At 39.7% G+C, this 21,584-nt stretch overlaps 1 protein-coding gene across 1 annotated transcript in view; it reads left to right on the plus strand.

The window, feature by feature from the left end:
- FREM2 (FRAS1 related extracellular matrix 2) overlaps positions 1-21,584 on the plus strand; it is a 302,074-nt gene that overhangs the window by 144,043 nt on the left and 136,447 nt on the right. Inside the window, exon 6 of the mRNA XM_049853354.1 lies at positions 522-773. Within this exon, the coding sequence (XP_049709311.1) occupies positions 522-773 (252 nt within the window). The remainder of the gene's footprint in view (positions 1-521; positions 774-21,584) is intronic.

The following is a 21,584-nucleotide window of genomic DNA, read 5'->3' on the forward strand; positions in this document are numbered from 1 at the left end:
GTGGTTTGAAAGGCAAGGCAGTACGGAATAGTGGTTAAAACACAGACTGCAGAATCAGACCGGCTTTGCGCCCCAGAACAAGTAGCTTAACCTTTCTGCACCTCATTACCAAACGTGTAAAATCCAATAGCGTGATGGGCGGGCTCATCTTCCAGCACTGTATCAGGCAATGCTCTGTTGTGATCCATACGATTTTTATTGGCTAATTCAGAGGTAGATCACCAGGCCTTTCTTCCTAGTCTGTCTTAGTCTGGAAGCTCACTGAAGCCTGTCCACCACGAGTGACCCTGCTGGTATTTCAAGTACCGGTGGCACGGCTTCCAGCATCACGGCAACACAGAAGCCACCACTGTACAACAAAAGGACAGACAGATGGTAGACTACAACAGTACATAGTTGCTATTGCAATTCCAGGGATATTAAAATATACTAATTGGCCATTAAAATGAAAATAATTGTTTCCAGAAATACTCTTGCAGTATGTCCTACATAAAAGCCTTTTGACTTCTCTCTGGCCCCAGGAACAGCCACTGGAACTGTCCCCACGTCGGTGCTGTCCTATTCTGATTACATCTCCAGGCCTGAGGACCACACCAGTGTCGTCCGCTTTGACAGAGATGAACAGGAGAAGATGTGTCGGATCATCGTCATTGATGACTCCCTGTATGAAGAGGAGGAGACCTTCCGTGTCCGTCTGAGTATGCCCATGGGTGGGAGAATTGGAGCAGAGTTTCCAGGGGCCCAGGTTACAATCGTCCCCGACAAAGATGATGGTAAGTACTAATTTACCTAAAAATCATAGCTTGTACCAGGCAGTAAAGCCTCAGGCACAACTTTCTAGACAGAAGAACAGGAGTCTGAAAGAATTCTAACATGCACATTTATTTTAAGCTTGACTTTACAGCGTGATTAAGTTTCCGAGTTGGCTGCATCAATCCATTTGTCTTTCTTGACTTAACATTCTTAAAGTGTGTGTGCTTTTCTTCTCTGTGCAGTTTCTGCTACAATACTATTTACTGTTAGGCGATTGAACATTAAATTTCATGAGGAAGATTCAAAGCCAATATAATAAATCCATTTTTTTCTTTGTCTTATTTTGTTTTTAAAAGCTATACTTTGGAACTTTAATCTGAGTTTTTGCACCAATTTCTCAAAGAAACCTGTCAGACAAGGCTGTTAAATGAATAACCAGAAAGGTAATAAATATATGGGAAATTAAGTCCAACAGGTAGCTCCCTGCCTCAAAGAAGAGGACACTCCTCCCCCAGGGAAACTCAATTACCATGAAGTAATCCCTCCTTCCGGATAGAAAAAGGAGCAAAGGGTTCTTAATCTTCCCAGTGTGAGAAACATTCTGTGCTTTTTTATGAGGAAAGAAAGAACAAAAGGAATTATTGTGAATAATCTTGTAAGAAATCCAGAGCAATGAACTGGAGAGCCAGAGCCCCAACACTTGAATTTTTCTCATTTTATTTTGAATTTCTTCCTCATGGCAGATGATAGAGGCAGAAACTGGGAGGAAAGGCTCTTCTGGTTGGAGAGAAACTGGAAGGTAATCTTACAACTCAGGGAGTTGAAAATAATCTACCAGGAAGGGTGTCTGGTGGTCAGGTGACAAAGAAGAATGTGAGAGGGTCCAGTAGTAGCATGTCTTGTGAGCTTATACCCTGTGTCAGGAATAGTGCATGTTTGTTCTTGTGCTTTATCATCCTGGTTCTTGTGAGATAGACAGTGATGTCTGTTTTTTACTGAAAAGGTTTTAAAACGCTGATGGTAAAAATTAGGAATGCTTTTATTAATAATGAAGAAAGACTTGATTCTACTTGAAACTTAGATATTACCCTATTTATAAAAGCTATTATGATATTTTTAAACTTTGCTTTAGTTTATTATTTTAATGAATAATCCTATTCTGTTTAGAATAGTTTAAATCAACTGATATTAGAGAGGGAACCAGCATTCTGAATGTGAACTGAAACAGTACGGTTGTCCTCATCACACATCTCTCATCCAGATGTCTAACTTTATCAGCCCAATGTTTTTATCTAGATATATCTAGACCTAGACCTCACTATGTATGTATATATAAATATGTGTGTGCGTGTGTGTATACAGAAAGAGAGAGAGATCTTGTTGTTGTTGTTAGGTGTCGAGTCAGTTCCGACTCACAGGGACCCTACGTACAACAGAATGAAACACTGCCAGGTCCTGCACCGTCCTCACAATCGTTGTTATGCTTGAGCCCATAGTTGCAGCCACTGTGTCAGTCCATCTTGTCAAGGGTCTCCCTCTTTTTCACTGACCCTCTACTTTACCAAGCGTGATGTCCTTCTCCAAGGACTGGTCCCTCCTGATAACATTTCCAAAGTATGTGAGACAAAGTCTCGCCATCCTTGCTTCTAAGGAGTATTCTGGCTGTACTTCTTCCAGATAAATTTGTTCATTCTTCTGGCAGTCCCTGGTATATTCAATATTCTTTGCCAACACCATAATTCAAAGTCATCAATTCTTCTTCAGTCTTTCTTATTAATTGTTCAGCTTAGATAGTATAAATATATACATAAAAAAATCTATAAATATAGATATAAGTATAAAATATATAGATATAAATACAGATGTAGATTAAAGATAGAAAATGTAATGAATGTTTATTTTTAATTCAATTTGTTCGCAAAAACCTTTCATATATGGGTTGCTGTGGAATGCACATGGGAAAAAATAAAAGTGCAGAAAGCAACCATTGTTTATTAGTTGGCAAGCCTTTTCACGCGCCGTCACTGAATCTTTACAAGAATGAAGGGTGAGGATAGATAGTATCTCTGTTTTACAGACGGCGAGTATGAGACTTAGGCTAGGTGAGTGATTTGAACATGCAAAGCTAGTACGTGGTGGGGGCTGAGATGGCGGAGTAGTCAGATGCTTCCTGTGGTCCCTTTTACAACAAAGACCCAAAAAAAACAAGTGAATCGGTTATATATGACAATCTAGGAGCCCTGAACATCAAAGACAAAGTTGAGGTATCTAACTGAGCAAAAGGGGGAAGGAGAGACAGTTCAGAAGCAGCAGGGACTTGCCAGACCTGACCTGGCTGGGACCGGCACCCTGCAGGCTGTATCAGCTGGCATGCGCAGTGAGGCAGGCAATGGCTCTCGGAATGCATTTTCCATATTGGGAGAGACCAAGTGGTAGAGAGTCTGCTCAAACCTCTGGAGCCAGCAAGAAATGGTGCTCAATTGATGAAAGATAAGTACAAGTGTTTAGCCTACCATGAGGATCAAAAAAGAAAAAAATGCTTTTGGGAAGTACCGCTCTTGCATTTACCTGCTCCCTCCCCACTCTGCACCAGGTCCCAGTCTGGCTTCAGAGATTGCTGTGTCCCCTGGGCTGGAAGTAGGACCTGTCGTGCTCCCTAAGCCATTTTCCTGGCTTTGGAGAGACAACAAATTAACAAACAGGAAAAGTAATCTGCCAGCTCCCCTAAGCCAGGAACTCAGGGCAGGCAGAGCCCCTTTACCTAGGCATAAGGATAAGGGGTCCACAGACTCTGAATGCCTTTCACCCCTGCATAGACCTAATGTGGACCCATTACAACAGCATAGGCCCTCATTAGCACACTACAACAGGGTATATACCTGAACCCTAACTTCAGTTGTATCTGCTATAAGGGGGAGTGGCAGACTCATGACATTTGACACCTCCCTGTCCATTAAGCAAGGTCCTCACATACCCACATCAGGGGCTTGAGGACTGGTGGCTGCATCCACTCCACCAAGCCACCTTTGACAAGGGTCCAAGAGTAAGTGGTGACTCCCAGTCCTTACAGCCAACAGCACTGGGTGCCCACAGTCCAGCTGCAAAACCCACCTACCTATGCAGTCTAGGGAACAGGGACATACCTTCCACCCAGACACTCAGGGGCAGCAGTCAGCCCCCTGCCTTGATCAGCACATGACCCACTACAGCAGCCAGATACCTGTGTCTATTCAATCACCCCTGCCCGTCTAGGACTGTAGGTAAGAGCCTGCAACACATACTTGGTATTCAACGACTGGACACTGGAGCTGAATCCACATAAGAAAAGTAAATGGACTCCTGGGCTCACATACCTAGTAACAGCTCTAGTCACCTAGAGACAGGACATGAGAGCTTTGAAGATGCTGGCGATCAAATTAGCTCACACTACCAGCCTGTTTGAGCATATCAAAACCAAACAAGAAGCTAGGACACAGTGAGCAAACATAAATAAATGTAATAACTTATTGATGGCTCAGAGACAACAGTCAATATCAAATCACATAAAGAGGAAGACCATGATACCACCAAAACAAAGGCTCAAAAACTTCTGGAGGAAGAGAATTTATTGGGTTTACTAGAGGTAGAATTTGAAAGACTAATAAACAGAACTCTTCAGGAGATCAGGGGAAACACAGAACAAGCCAAGGAACACACAGACAAAGCGATAGAGGAACTTAAAAAGATTATACAAGAGCATAATGACAAATTTATGGTATTTATGCATTTATTTATGTAAGAATCCATAGAGAGACAGCAAACTGACATCCAAAAGATTAACAATAAAATTTCAGAAAGTCATAGGAGCAGAACTGGGGAAATGGAAGTCAGAATTAGTGAGACTGAAGATAAAGCACTCGACACCAACTTATCTGAGGAAAAATCAGATAAAAGAATTTTAAAAAATGAAGAAGCCTTAAGAATTATGTGGGACCCTATCAAGAGAAATAACCTACCAGTGACTGGAGTGCCAGAGAGGGGATAACAGAGGATATACAGAGAGAATTGTTGAAGATCTTTGGCAGAAAACTTCCCTGATATCATGAAAGATGAGAAGATATCTGTCTAAGCTCATCAAACCCCACACAAGGTAGATCCCAAAAGAAAGACACCAAGACATACTATAATCAAACTTGCCAAAACCAAAAAGAAAGAGAGAATTTTGAGAGCGGCGAGGAATAAACAAAAAGTCGCCTACAAAGGTGAGTCAATAAGACTAAACTCTGACTACTCAGCAGAAACCATGCAGGCAAGAAGGCAATGGGATGACATATATAAAGCCTTGAAGGAAAAAAATTACCAGCCAAGAATTATATATCCAGCAAAACTGTCTCTCAAATATGATGGCAAAATTAGGGCATTTCCACATAAACAGAAGTTTAGGGAATTCGTAAAAACCAAACCAAAATTGCAAGAAATACTTAAGGGAATCCTCTGGTTAGAAAATCAGTGCCATCAGATAACAACCCAAGACCAGAACACAGGACAGAGCAAAAAGATATCAACCCAGATAGGAAAGTCACAAAAATAAATCAAAGCTAAAACACTGAAAATAAGGAAACAGAGACATCAATATGTAAGAGATGACAACATTAAAACAAAAAAGGACTAAGTAATGTAGTCATAGATCTCTCATGTGGAGAGGAAGTCAAGGTAATATAAAGAAATAAAAGATTGGTTTAAACTTAGAAAAATAGGGATAAATATTGAGGTAACCACAAAGGAAACTAACAATCCTACACATCAAAATAAAAAACAAGAAGAACATAAAGACTCAGCAATTAAAAATCAACAATGAAACAGCTAAAAACACCTAAAGAAAAATGACTCAGCACAGAAAATTAATTGGAACAAAAACTGTCAGCAACACAAAAAAAAGTACATCAAAATGACAGCACTAAACTCATACCTATCTATAGTTACGCTGAATGTAAATGGACTAAATGCACCAATAAAGAGACAGAGAGTGGCAGAATGGATTAAAAAAACACAATCTGTCTATATGCTGCCTACAAGAGACATACCCTAGACTTAAAGACAAAGCTAATACATGGCAGAATCAGTATCAGTACCCCAAATTCATGATCTTCCCACAAGATCACTCTGCCTCTAAAACATGTCCCCAGTGGTGATGATGTTGAGAAACCATTGCATGGCATATGTTAATACATAATATTTTATAAAATACATACTTATTATCAATATCAATCTTTAAAATGCTTTGGTGCATACAGGACAATTGGTATTATGAGTGGAGTAGCCAAAATGCAGAGAACTGTTTGCCCTAGAACCCAGGGCTAGTGAACATCAGTACCATAGGCTTTGATTTTGAGGCTTCAGAGTGTCTGCTTTGATCATCAGCTCTTTACCCCTATGGTGAGGGAAGGACTTCGGCCCAATGGTTATGGAGATGTCTAACACACAACCCCAATGCTGGACAGATAAGATAAACATCAAGCTATTAGTCACATTGAGTCACAGTCTGGGAGAAAAGGGTACTGCACACCAGAGGGCCACATTAGGGTTGCAGTCGGGAGTAGAGTGAACCAGCAGAAGCTGTGGGAGGCAGGCTTTGTAGTATTAAGAGGGTGGGGTGACCCCTGGTTCATGCAGGAGGATGTAATTGGCTTGCTTGAACAATTCCGTGGACTGGCAGAACACTGAAGCATGCTGCTAAGGAATAAGCAGACATTGTGCCTGGTCGCAGAGATAAGAAGGGTTATTTGGCTAAGTGACCTGTTCGGCAGGGGCAGAGTGCAAGGGAGGGCTTGCCAGTAAGCCATCCAAGGCCCTCCCAGTTTAGATGCCAAGGTAGCACTTAATATCATAGGGCTTAAACCACAGTGGAGTACCAACACTAGACCAGCAGTTTGTCAGGAATGCTGTCAGCAGTCATCGTCTCTCCTCCTTCATTCTCCAGCTCCTATCTGATAGCTCCAAATCCTGTGTGTACTCCTTCATTGTCTCCCATCTGTCCTTTCCCTTCCACTTTTAAAATAGTGCTTGAGTTCAGGCAGACCTTTTTTCTACCACATGTAGAGGTCTTCCAGCCTTATATCACTTCTCATCCAAACCTTCATACCCACTGCCACCGTTCCATAAATGCACACCATGTTGCACCTCAGAACACAAAGCTTTGCCTTCATCAGGAGGATAGGCACCTTCATCTTGCCCCAGCAAGGGCCAGTGTTGCAAAAGGGAAACATGAAAGTGTTGCTTAATCTGCTGTGGTGGTGTAAGGGCTGGGAAACCTATAAAGATTAAAGTATCTTAATTCTTAATTAAAAGCAATGTTATTCAACAAATATTGCAATTATTTGTTTAAATATACTTAAAGTCTTTCAAATGACCAGTCCAGTCACTGGGTGAGGGGTTGGGGGAAGCACAGAGGAGCCACAGAGAGAGTGGGTCTCAAAAGAGAAAATCACAGATGGGCCAGGATTAAACGGATGGCCTAAAAAATCAGTGGAGAAAATGAAAAAATATATCCAAGGAGGGAAGGAAAGGAATACAAATAAGAATGTAACCTGACCCTACAAATGCTAGTAAATTTCCATTAGCCTTTAAAGTAGCCCAAGCCAGTTTTGGCCCACCTCACATGTGCAGAAGGGCCAGCTGTGACCACTAATTGACCTCAACAGAGGACACAGCTCCAGGAGGAATGAACCAGCAGGAAAATCATCAACTGGACCCTATTCTGAAGCAAGAGGTCTGACAAGGACCATGTTACCTCCTGTTTCCTGGCCGCCTTCCAGAATTTTATGCCTGTGCAGCCGCCATCTTTCTGCCCAAATCACATATAAGCACTGCTTCCCCATAGCTTGGGGAGCTAAATCTGAGGAACTTCCTCCCAGCCTCTTGCTCTGCACACTGCAGTAAAGTTACTTTCTTTTTCTCAAAGACCGGTGTCCAGATAATTGCCGAGTCTGAGCATGTCGGACAAGGACACGCCTTCTAGGTTTGGTAACGAGAGGTGACTAGAAACAAGCTCAGTTGTGTCTCCACTGTAAATAAACCACTTCTCTCACATTCTGCTACCCACTTGAGTGACTTCTCTCTCTTCACAGTCCTCTAAAATGCCAGTTAGCAAAATAAACCCAGTTTACAGCTCTTCAGGTGCTTTATTCTTAAGCCTTCAAAAGCTCAGCTATGAGATTACTATGGCCCACCAGAGAAGGAATTATTCCTTGGACCAAATAATGCCGCATACTGGACAAACTCATACTAAGGGACTGATCTTCCCACCCTCAGTTACAGTCTCAGTTATTCAGCTTGCCATTTCATTCAATAACAGAAAACTTTGGGACAACCTTATGTTATTCGCCACTGGCTTTAAGACTTTCAGGCCAGTCTGTTGATTCGTCACCATCTGCTGCCCCAGCCTCTTGTGGAAAATGCTCTTCCGCCTCCTCTTAGCCTTTATTAACCCTGCCTATCCTTGGAAGTCCAGTCAGAGTCTCACCTGTGATACGAAAGGAGTCCCTAGGTGGTATAAACAGTTAAGCACTCAGCTGTTAATTGAAAAGTTGGTGGTTCAAGTTCACCTAGAGATGCCTCAGAAGAAAGGTGATTTACTTCCAAAAGATTACAACCATTGAAAACCCTACGAAGCACCATTCTACTCTGACACACATGGGGTCACCATGGGTAGGAATCAACTCGATGGCACCTGTTTTTTTTGTTGTTGCTTTATGACATGAAAGGCAGCCTGAATCCCCAGTCACACTGTGCTTTATCCTTTACACCATCGGGGGTGTCTGATGATGAAGAAGGAAAATGCATGGGGTCTGAGTATTAAATTCTAGTTCTCTCATCTGTGGGCTATATAATCTAGGACAACTTTAGTGGACTCGATTGCTATTAAACAGTGATAATGATGATTAAATGGGATACATAACACATACCAAGGTGACCAAAGTAACCAGATGTTGCCTAACATTACCTTACCTTTCCTGATAATAGAAATCCGGTGCTCAATACTGGCTAATAGAAACCCAGAAATACAAGCATGTAACTAAGGTTTGGAGCCCTCATTGGTGCAAATAGTAGTGCTTGGCTGCTAACTGAAAGGTTGGAGGTTCAAGTCCACCTAGAGGTACCTCTGAATAAAGGCCTAGTGATCTATTTTCAGAAAATCAGCCATTGAAAACCCTAGGAGCGTAATTCTACTCTGACATACGTGGAGTCACTGTGAGTCGCAGTCAACTGGACAGAAACTGGTTTGGCCCACTTGTCCCCCATACCCAGGTCTGGGATGTAGCCAGGTCCCTACTGCCTATTTGATGGCCTCTGCAAAAGCTAACACCCTATAGCTCAGCTTTAGATCAATTTGATCTTCAGTCTCAGCAAAGAATTTAACATGAAATTAATTGTAAAACTTAAGTTAACTGAAACCTTCAGAACAGTTGCAGAGGCTCCCTGCAGCTCCTTCAGTTAAATTTTTTAGGGCAAAAAAGTAGAGACCTGTTCACATCATGAATCTGAAGATTTCCATTTTCAGTTTAACAACTCAGTTCTTTTAATGAATATAATTTTATTGAAATACATTCATTAAGCATAAGAGGCTATTTTTAAATCCCAATTTTATATGCTATTCATAAAACATAATGAAGACTCTGACTGCATTAACATTAGCCACATTAAAATGCATTACCAAAGAAAAACAAAAAAAGACTGCTGCCATTGAGTCGATTCTGACTCATAGCGACCCTGTAGGACAGAGTAGAACTGCCCCATAGGGCTTCCAAGGAGCACCTGGTAGATTTGAACTGCCGACCTTTTGGTTAGCAGCCGTAGCTCTTAACCACTATGCCACAGGGTTTCCTTACTAAAGAAGGACTATTTAAAATAAATTTGACTAAATGTAGTCTTTCAGCCTAATCAAGATCTTAGTCATGTAGGCTTTTAAAATTATTTTTCAATTTACATGGTCCTGCTTCATGCTTTCCATTTAAAAATATTCATTAGTTGTACAACTACCCTAGTCTGGTTCCCTTTTTTCTTCCTTCTTGCAGTTTCCACAAGGAAAACAAGGAAGCTAAGAAGAAACCTTTAAGATGTGACGTTTAGATTCCAGGTTTCTTGTCCTGCTGAGTGAGGATCAAACACTTGTCCCTCCTTTCCAGGGAACTTTATGGGAACTCTGTAAGTGAGCTGATCAGTCTCATGCTTTGCAATCCGGATACTTGAAGGAGGTGTCTTTCAGTGCAAAGAAAACATTTCCTTGCCTGTGTCATTCATCATTTCCCAGATCTTCCCTTACCATCTCCCCCACAGTCAGGCCACATCATAAAAGCGTTAAGGGCCCTTTATGAAAGCCGAGGGGTATAAACCTATCCTATTTGCAAGGAGAGAAATAGCCAGTTGACTTTAAGACAAGCAGACAAGGCCTTTACTTTAAAGAGCAAGGTGTCACACTTTCTCCTCAGGCATATTTTCTAGTCCTACTCGTAGTCGATCTTAAAAATTATTGACATGCAGCGTGGAATGATGTTTTTCTAGCCAACTAAGTTGAGAAAAGCGTGCCTCGTCAGCCTGCTCGGGCACTTTACCTCCAAAGCCTGGAGCTTAGCACATTTTGCTTCTGTCTTTAAAGATTGCAAATTAGAATGTATGTGTGAGGCATTGATTGATAGTATTTATGGTTGAAAAACTGAATGCTTTTATTTCACAACCTTGACTTTAAAAAGCACTAAGAGGCTTCTAATATTTAAACTAAAATGTTGACCTTTCCTCATATCATCTGGGTAACAGGATGGATATAGTATCTCCTCAGAAAATACCAAATATATGCAGCACAGGTGGCGTGGTGGTTAAGAACTTGGCTGCTAACCAAAAGGTCGGCAGTTCAAATCTACCAGGCACTCCTTGGAAACCCTATGGGGCCGTTCTACTCTGTCCTATAAGACCACTATGAGTCAGAACCTACTCAACGGCACTCAAAACAACAACAACAAATGGCTGAAGTATTTCAGAGACCATCCATCTGACTAAATGATGATTAAAAGTACTTCTTCAATGAAAACTATTCCCAGAAGATTTTCTGATATTTGAACAATCAGTGCTGATTAATGTACCAAAGGCCACACCTTTATAAAATTGACATTACTGACCTCTGGTCTCTAGGACTGCTCAGTCATTCCTCTTGCACTCATCATTTTTTTTTTTCTTCATTGACAATTCCTACATCTTTTTATTGCTTTTTTTCTCCCCCCTTGTCTTACTATGATGTATAGGACCTTTAGCATAAATGTTGAATGGATTCAACATTATAGCAAGCATTCTTGTAATGCTTCACTATTTAGAATAATGTATGCTGTAGAATGCTCGTAACATTTTATCGGGTTAAGGAAATACCTACTTTGGAAAGGTTTTTATTAATAGTAAGTATTAAATTTATAAAAGCAAAGTTTTGCATCTGTTGAAAGGGTCGTATGGCCTTTTGCCTTTAATCTGGTAACGTAGTGAATTGCATTTTTATATTTACTAGCATTAAAAACCTGTTGCTGTCAAGTTGATTCTGACTTACAGCTACCCACGTGTGTAAGAGTAGACTGCCCCATAGGGCTTTCTTGTCTGTAATCTTTATGGAAGCAGATCACCAGGCTTTTCTTCCTCAGTGCTGCTGGGTGACTTTGAACCACCAACCTTTAGGTTAGTAGTTGAGCGCAAACTGTGCCACTCATCCTTAAATGCTTGAATAAACTTACTTGATCATGACATACTTTTTTTTTTTTTTGTAAGTTTTTTGGTTAAATTTGAGACTGTATTTATGAGTGAGACAACTTTAAGTTCTTTCCCATTAGTGATTAGGTTTTAGAATCAAAGTTAAACTAGCCTCATTGAGTGCATTGGGATGCTATTGTCTTTTTTTCCTTTAGGAAATTTTAAATAAGAATGAAATGATTTGTGATTGGAGGTCTGTTAGAACTACAAAACCACCCAGGCCTGGTTTTTTTGGCCTTGTTTTGTTTTTAATTTTATTTTGCTTTAGGTGAAAGTTTACAGTGCAAGTAAATTTCTCATTCAAAATTTATGCACATATTGTTTTGTGACATTGGTTGCAATCCCCACAGTGTGACAGCACACTCCCACTTTCTACCCTCGGTTCTCTGTGTCCATTCGTCCAGTTTTCCCATTCCCTCCCTGCCTTCTCATCTTGCTTTTGGGCAGGAGTTGCCCATTTGGTCTCATATATTTGATTGAACTAAAGACGCACATTCCTCACACGTAGTATTGTTTTTTAATAGGTCTGTCTAATCTTTGGCTGAAAGGTGGACTTTGAAAGTGGTTTCAGTTCTGAGATAGAAGGAAGTCCAAGGGCCATAGTCTCAGGGGTTCCTCCAGTCTCTGCATCTCCTCTTTTTTCATGAATTTAAATTTTGTTTTACATTTTTCTCCCACTCTACCCGGGACTGTGTGTTGTGATCTCTATCAGAGAGGTCAGTGGTGGTATCTGGGCACCATCTCGTTCTTCTGAGCTCAGGCTGGTGGAGTCTAGTTCATGTGGTCCTTTAGTCCTTTGGGCTAATATTTTCCTTGTGTCTTTTGTTTTCTTCGTTCTCTTTGCTCTGGATGAGATGGGACTAATAGATGTACCTCAGATGGCTACTCACAAGCTTTTAAGACCTCAAAAGCTACTCACCAAAATGGCATGTAGAACGTTTTCTTTATGAATTATGTTATGCCAGTTGACCTAGATGTTCCCAAGACTATGGTCCCTAGGCCCCAGCAACTCACTCCCTTAAGGTGCTGGATGTGTCTAGGAAACTTCTGTGCCTTTGCTTTTTGGTTGAGCTGACTTCCCCTATATTGTGTGTTGTCCTTCGCTTCAACAAAGTTGACACTTGTCTACTATCTAGTTAATGATTCCCCTCCTTCTCCCTACCCACTCTCATAACCATCAAAGAATGTTTTTCTCTGTGTGTAAACCTTTTTTTAGATTTTTATAGTAGTGGTCTCATACAATATTTGTCCACTTGTGACAGACTTATTTTATTCAGCATAATGCCCTCCAGATTCATCCACGTTGTGAGATGTTTCTCGAATTCATCATTGTTCTTTATTGTTGGGTAGTATTCCATTGTGTGTATTGTATGTACCTTAATTTGTTTATCCATTCATCTGTCGATGGACACGTACGTAGGCTATTTCCATCATTTTGCTATTGTGAATAGTGCGGCAATGAACATGGGTGTGCATATGTCTATTCTTGTGACGGCTCTTATTTCTCTAGGATATATTCCTAGGAATGGGATTACTGGAACTTATGGCATTGCTGTTTCCAGCTTTTTAAGGAGGAGCCAAATCTTTTTCCAAAGTGGTTGTACCATTTTACATTCCCACCAGCGGTGCATAAGAATTCCAACCTCCCCCCAACCTTTCCAACATATGTTATTTTGTGTTTTTTGGATTAGTACCAGTATTGTCAGGGTGAGATGGTATCTCATTGTAGTTTTGATTTGCGTTTCTCTTATGGCTAATGATTGGGAGCATTTCCTCATGTGTCTGTTAGCCACCTGAATGCCTTTTGGTTCAAGTGTCTGCTCATATCCTTTGCCAATTGTTTAATTGGATTATTCGTCTTTTTGTTATTGAGGTATTGAAATATTTTGTAGACTTTAGAGATAAGACCCTTGTCAGATGTGTCAGCCAAACTTTTTTAACTAGTCTGTACGTTCTCGTTTTCGTTTTGTTCTTTTAGTGAAGTCTTTTGATGAGCGTTAGTGTTTAATTTTTAGGAGCTCCCAGTTATGTAGTTTTTCTTCTGGCGTTTGTGCACTGTGAGATATGGTTTTTACGCTATTTATGCCATGTATTAGGGCCCCTAGCATTGTCCCTGTTTCTTCTTCCATGATCTTTATAATTTTGGTTTTTATATTTAGGTCTTTGATCCTTTTTGGGTTAGATTTTTTGTATGGTGTGAGGTATGGATCTTGTTTCGTTTTTTTCCAGATGGACATCAAGTTATGCTAGCAACATTTGTTAAAGAGACTTTATCTTTTCCCCATTTAGCTGACTTTGGCTATTTGTCAGATATCAACTGCTCAAAGCTGGATGGATTTACGTCTAGGCTTTCAATTCTGTTCCATTGGTCTATGTGTCTGTTCTCGTACCAGTACCGGGCTGTATTGACTAGCATCAATTCCAACTCATAGCAACCCTGTAGGACAGAGCAGGACTGCCCCATAGGGTTTCCAAGGAGAGGCTGGTGGATTCAAACTGCCAACCTTTTAGTTAGCAGCTGAGCTCTTAACCACTGTGCCACCAGGGCTCCTGTGGCTGTATAATAGGTTCTAAATTCAGGTAGCGTGAGGTTTCTCACTTTTTCTTTTTCAGTAATGCTTTGGAAACCCTGGTGGCACAGTGCTTAAGTGCTACGGCTGCTAACCAAAGGGTCAGCGGTTCAAATCCACCAGGCGCTCCTTGGAAACTCTATAGAGCAGTTCTACTCTGTCCTATAGAGTCACTCTGAGTCAGAATCGACTCAATGGCACTGGGTTTGGTGCGTTTTAGTAAAGCTTTACTTATTCAGGGCCTCTTCCCTTTCCATATGAAGTTGGTGATTTGTTTCTACATCTCGTTAAAGAATGCTGTTGAAGAGTTTTTCTTTAATTACCTCTTCAATCTCTTCTATGAGTCTGTTTAGTTTTTTTTTTTTAACCTAAGTTTGTGTTAGTTTAGGTAAGTAGTGCATTTCTATAAATTTGTCCATTTCCTCTAGGTTTTCAAATTTGTTGCAGTACAGTTTTTCATAGTATTCTGTTATGATTCTTTTTCTTTCAGTTGGGGCCATTGTGATACTACCTATCTCATTTCTTATTTGGGTTGTTTCCTTCCTCTCCTGCTTTTCTTTTGTCAGTTTGGCCAGTGGTTCATCGATTTTGTTGATCTTTTCGAAGAATCAATTTTGGTCTTGTTAATTCTTTCTATTGTTGTTGGTTCCCCTCCTTCCCCCCCACCCCCCCTTCTCTATTCCATTTATTTCTGCTCTAATCTTTATTATTTCCTTTCTTCTGGTGCCTGATGTCTTCTTTTCCTGTCCTTTTTCTATATGTTCTAGTTGTAGGATTAGTGTTTTTTTTGGCCCTTACTTCTTTTTGGAAGTGTGAACTTATTGCTATAAATTGACCTCTAAGCACTGCTTTTGCTGTGTCCTGAAGGTTTTGGTAAGATGTGTTTTCATTTTCATTTCAGTCTGTGAATTTTTTATTCTATCCTTGATTTCCTCTATTACCCAGTAGATTTTAAGTAGGGTATTGTTCAGTTTCCATGTATTTGATTTTTTTTCCTTACTGTTTCTGTTATTGATTTCTACTGTTATAGCATTATGACCAGAGAAGATGTTTTGTATTATTTTGATGTTTAGGCTTTTGTTAAGTGTTGCTTTGTGGCCTAAAATATGCTCTATTCTGGAGAATGTTCCATGCTGGAAAAGAATGTAAAATTTGCTGCTATTTGGTGGAGTATTCTATATATGTCTGTGTGGTCGCATTGGTTCGTTGTGGCATTTAGATCTTCTATATCTTTACTGAGTTTCTGTCTACCTGTTCTGTGCTTCACTGATGAGTTGTAGTTTCCTACTGTTGTTGTGGAACTGTCTATTTCTCTTTTCAATGCTGTTTGAGTTTGTTTTATTTTTTTGTAGCAAGACCAGTTGAGCAAGCGGTTCCCCCTCAGTCCACTCACATTCATATTGCATAGGGTTACATAGGTACAACACTAGTTGGCTGTCTCAACCACCAGGCAATACATCAGTATTAACTGTCAGCCCCAATATTTTTTTATTATAATTTTTATTGTGCTTTAAGTTTACAAATCAAGTTGGTCTCTCACACAAAAACCCATATACACCTTGCTACACACTCCCAATTACTCTCTCCCTAATGAGACAGCCCACTCTCTCCCTCCACTCTCTTTTCATGTCCATTTCGCCAGCTTCTAACCCCCTCCACCCTCTCATCTCCCCTCCAGGCAGGAGATGCCAACATAGTCTCAAGTGTCCACCTGATCCAAGAAACTCACTCCTCACCAGCATCCCCCACCAACCCATTGTCCAGTCCAATCCATGTCTGAAGAATTGGCTTTGGGAATAATTCCTGTCCTGGGCCAACAGAAGGCCTGTGGGCCATGACCACCGGGGTCCTTCCAGTCTCAGTCAGACCATTAAGTCTGGTCTTATGAGAATTTGGGGTCTACATCCCACTGCTCTCCTGCTCCCTCAGGGGTTCTCTGTTGTGTTCTCTGTCAAGGCAGTCATCAGTTGTAGCCAGGCACCATCTAGTTCTTCTGGTTTCAGGATGATGTAGTCGCTGGTTCATCTGGCCCTTTCTTTCTCTTGGGCTTGTTATCACCTTGTGTCCTTGGTGTTCTTCATTCTCCTTTGATCCAGGTGGGTTGAGACCCATTGATGCATCTTTGATGGCTGCTTGCAAGCGTTTAAGACCCCAGACGCCACTCTTCAAAGTGGGATGCAGAATGTTTTCTTAATAGATTTTATTATGCAATTGACTTAGATGTCCCATGAGACCGTGGTCCCCAGACCCCTGCCCCTGCTATGCTGGCCTTTGAAGCATTCAGTTTATTCAGGAAACTTCTTTGCTTTTGGTTTAGTCCAATTGTGCTGACCTCCCCTGTATTGTGTGCTGTCTTCCCCTTCACCTAAAGTAGTTCTTATCTACTATCTAATTAGTGAATACCCCTCTCCCACCCTGCCTCCCTCCCCCTGCTTGTAACCACAAAAGAATGTTTTCTTCTCAGTTTAAACTATTTCTCCAGTTCTTATGATAGTGATCTTATACAATATTTGTCCTTTTGCAACTGACTAATTTCACTCAGCATAATGCCTTCCAGGTTCCTCCATGTTATGCAATGTTTCACAGATTTTTGACTGTTCTTTATTGATGGGTAGTATGCCATTGTGTGAATATACCATAATTTATTTATCCATTCATCCATTGATGGGCACCTTGGTTGCTTCCATCTTTTTGCTATTGTAAACAGTGCTGCAGTAAACATGGGTATGCATATATCTGTTTGTGTAAAGGCTCTTATTTCTCTAGGATGTATTTGAAGGAGTGGGATTGCTGGATCGTATGGTAGTTCTATTTTAGATTTTTAGAGAAGAGAGGAAGCGCCAAATCGATTTACAAAGTGGTTGTACCATTTTACATTCCCACCAGCAGTGTACAAGTGTTCCAATCTCTCCACAGCCTCTCCAACATTTACTATTTTGTGTTTTTTGGATTAATGCCAGCCTTGTTGGAGTGAGATGAAATCTCATTGTAATTTTGATCTGCATTTCTCTGAAGGCTAACGATTGTGAACATTTCCTCATGTGTCTGTTACCTACCTGAATGTCTTCTTTAGTGAAGTGTCTATTCATATCTTTTGCCCATTTTTTAATTGCATTATTTGTCTTTTTGCATTGAGTTTTTGCAGTATCGTGTGATTTTAGAGATCAGGTGCAGATCAGAAAAGTCATAGCTAAAAACTTTTTCCCAGTCTGTAGGTAGTCTTTTTACTCTTTTGGTGAAGTCTTTGGATGAGCACAGGTGTTTGATTTTTAGGAGCTCCCAGTTATCTAGTTTTCTTTCTACATTCTTTATAATGTTTTGTATACTCTTTATGCCATGTATTAGGTCTCCTAACGTTGTCCCTATTTTTTCTTCCATGATCTTTATCTTTTTAGATTTTACATTAAGGTCCTTGATCCATTTTGAGTTAGTTTTTTGTGCACGGAGTGAGGTATGTGTCTTATTTCATTTCTTTGCAAATGGATATCCAGTTATGCCAGCACCATTTGTTAAAAAGACTGCCTTTTCCCCATTTAACTGTTTTGTGGCCTTTGTCAAATATCAAGTGCTCATATGTGAATGGATTTATGTCTCGATTCTCAATTGTGTTCCATTGGTCCATGTATCTGTTGTTGTACCAGTACCAGGCTGTTTTGACTACTGTGGCGGTATAATAGATTCTAAAATCAGGTAAAGTAAGACCTCCCACTTTGTTCTTCTTTTTCAGTAATGCCTTATTTATCCGGGGCCTCTTTCCCTTCCATATGAAATTAGTGATTTGTTTCTCCGTCTCATTAAAGAATGTCCTTGGGATTTGGATTGGAATTGCATTAAATGTATAGATCACTTTTGGTAGAATAGACATTTTTGTAATGTTAAGTCTTCCTATCCATGAGCAAGGTATGTTCTTCCACTTATGTAAGTCTCTTTTGGTTTCTTCCAGGAGTGTACTGTAGTTTTCTTTGTATAAGTCTTTTACATCTATGGTAAAATTTCTTCCTAAGTATTTTATCTTCTTGGCGGCTACTGTAAATGGGATTGATTTGGTGATTTCCTCTTCGATGTTCTTTTTGTTGGTGTAGCGGAATCCAACTGATTTTTGTATGTTTATCTTGTATCCCGATACTCTGCTGAACTCTTCTATTAGTTTCAGTAGTTTTCTGGAGGGTTTTCTGTGTATAAGATCATGTCATCTGCAAGTGGAGATACTTTTACTTCTTCCTTGCCCATCTGGATGCCCTTTATTTCTTTATCTAGCCCTAATTGCTCTGGCTAGGACTTCCAGCACAATGTTGAATAAGAGTGGTGATAAAGGGCATCCCTGTCTGGTTCCCAATCTCAATGGGAATACTTTCAGGCTCTCTCCATTTAGTGTGATGTTGGCTGTTGGCTTTGTGTAAATGCCCTTTATTATGTTGAGGAATTTTCCTTCTACTCCTATTTTGCTGAGAGTTTTTATCAGGAATGCGTGTTGGACTTTGTCAAATGCCTTTTCTGCGTCAATTAATATAATCATGTGATTCTTCTCTTTTATTTTATTTATGTGGTGGATTACATTGTTTTAGTGGTTAAGTGCTATGGCTGCTAACCAAGAGGTTGGCAGTTCGAATCCGCCAGGCGCTCCTTGGAAACTCTATGGGGCAGTTCTACTCTGTCCTATGGGGTCATTATGAGTAGGAATCGACTTGACAGCAGTGGGTTTTTTTTGGTTTTAATGTTGAACCTTCCCTGCATACCTGGTATGAATCCCACTTCGTCATGGTGAATTATTTTTTTGATGTGTTGTTGAATTCTGTTGGCTAGAATTTTGTGGAGGATTTTTGCATCTACATTCATGAGGGATATAGGTCTATAATTTTCTTTTTTTGTGGTGTCTTTACCCGGTTTTGGTATCAGGGATATGGTAGCTTCATAGAATGAGTTTGGTAGTATTCCATCCTTTTCTATGCTCTGAAATACCTTTAGTAGTGGTGGTGTTAACTCTTCTCTGAAAGTTTGGTAGAACTCTGCAGTGAAGCCATCTGGACCAGGGCTTTTTTTTGTTGGGAGTTTTTTGATTACCTTTTCTCTTCTTTTGCTATGGGTCTATTTAGTTGTTCTACCTCTGTTTGTGTTAGTTTAGGTAAGTAGTGTGTTTCTAGGAATTCATCCATTTCTTCTATGTTTTCAAATTTGAGTATAGTTTTTCTTAGTAATCTGATATGATTCTTTTAATTTCATTTGGGTCTGTTGTAATATCACCCATCTCATTTCTTCTTCAGGTTATTTGCTTCCTCTCCTGTTTTTCTTTTGTCAGTTTGGCCAGTAGTTTATCAATTTTGTTTATTTTTTTCAAAAAACCAGCTTTTGGTCTTGTTAATTCTTTCAACTGTTTTTCTGTTTCCTATTTCATTTAGTTCAGCTCTAATTTTTATTCTTTGTTTTCTTCTGGTGCCTGTGGGTTTCTTTTATTGCTCTCTTTCTATTTGTTCAAGTTGTAGGGATAATTCTTTGATTTTGGCCCTTTCTTCTTTTTGGATGTGTGTATTTATTGATATAATTTGGCCTCTGAGCACCACTTTTGCTGTGTCCCAAAGGTTCTGATAGGAAGTGTTTTCAATCTCATTGGAGTCTCTGAATTTCTTTATTACACCCTTAATGTCTTTTATAATCCAACCTTTTTTGAGCAGGGTATTGTTCAGTTTCCAAGTGTTTGATTTCTTTTCCCTGCTTTCCCTGTTACTGATTTCCACTTTTATGGCCTCATGGTCAGAGAAGATGCTTTGTAATATTTCAATGTTTTGGATTCTGCTAAGGCTTGCTTTATGACCTAATATGTGGTCTATTCTAGAGAATGTTCCCTGTGCACTAGAAAAGAAAGTACACTTGGTTGTTGGGTGAAGTGTTCTGTATATGTCTCCGAGGTCACGTTCGTTGATTGTGGCATTTAGATCTTCTGTCTTTATTGAGCTTCTCTCCGGATGTCCTGTTCTTTACTGAAGGTGGTGTGTTGAAGTGCCCTACTATTATTGTGGAGCTGTCCGTCTCACTTTTCAATGCTGATAGAGTTTGTTTTCTGTATCTTGCAGCCCTGTCATTGGGTGCGTAAATATTTAATATGGTTATATCTTCTTGGCATATTGTCCCTTTAATCATTATATAGTGTCCTTCCTTATCCTTTATGATGGATTTAACTTTAGTCCATTTTGTCAGAAATTAGTATTGCCACTCCTGCTCTTTGTTGATTGTTGTTTGCTTGATATATTCTTTTCCATCCTTTGAGTTTTAGTTTGTGTCTCTAAGCCTAAGGTGTGTCTCTTGTAGGCAGCATATAGACGGATCTTGTTTTTTAATTCATTCTGCCACTCTCTGTCTCTTTATTGGTGCATTTACTCCATTTACATTCAGGGTAATTATGGATAGATATGAATTTAGTGCTATTATTTTGATGTCTTTTTTTGTGTGTTGACAGTTTCTTTTTCCCACTAGATTTTATGTGCTGAGTAGATTTTCTTTATATATTGTCCTTTCCTCATATTTGTTGTTGTTGATTTTGTTTCTGCTGAGTCTCTATTTTTCCCTTGTATTTTAATGGTTTGTCTCCTTTGTGGTTACCTTATTATTTACCCCTATTTTTCTAAATTTAAAAGTAATTTTATTTCTTTGTATCGCTGTATCTTCCTCCCCATATGGAAGATGCATGATTACATTTCTTAGTCCCTCTTTATTATTTTGATGTAGTCTTCTTTTATATAATAACATTGCTGTTACCCTGTTTTGGGCTTTTTTTTTATATATATAATCTTTGTTTGTTTGGATTTCCCTGTCTGGGTTGACTTCTGGCTGTTCTGCTCAGTGTTCTAGTCTTGGGTTGATACCTGATATTATTGATTTTCTAACCAAAGAACTCGCTTTAGTAGTTCTTGTAGTTTTGGTTTGGTTTTTACAAATTCCCTCAACTTGTGTTTATCTGGATATGTCTTAATTTCACCTTCATATTTAAGAGACAGTTTTGCTGGGTATATGATTCTTGGCAGGCAATTTTTTTCCTTCAATTTTTTAAATATGTCATCCCATTGCCTTCTTGCCTTCATGGTTTCTGCCAAATAGTCCGAGCTTATTCTTATTGGCTCTCCTCTGTAGGTGACTTTTTGTTCATCCCTCACTGCTCTTATAATTCTCTCTTTATCTTTTGTTTTGGCAAGTTTGATTATAATATGTCTTGGTGACTTTCTTTTAACATCTACCTTATGTGGAGTTCTATGAGCAACTTGGATAGATATCTTCTCATCTTTCACAATATCAGGGAAGTTTTCTGCCAACAAATCTTCAACAATTTTCTCTGTATTTTCTGTTATCGCTCCCTGTTTTGGTACTCCAGTCACTCGTAGGTTATTTCTCTTGATAGAATCCCACATAATTCCTAAGGTTTCTTCATTGTTTTTAATTCGTTTATCTGATTTTTCTTCAAATATATTAGTGCCAAGTGATTTATCTTCGAGTTCAGAAGTTCTAGCT

The sequence above is a fragment of the Elephas maximus genome, chromosome 14, assembly GCF_024166365.1.
Source record: "Elephas maximus indicus isolate mEleMax1 chromosome 14, mEleMax1 primary haplotype, whole genome shotgun sequence".
Lineage (NCBI taxonomy): Eukaryota > Metazoa > Chordata > Mammalia > Proboscidea > Elephantidae > Elephas > Elephas maximus.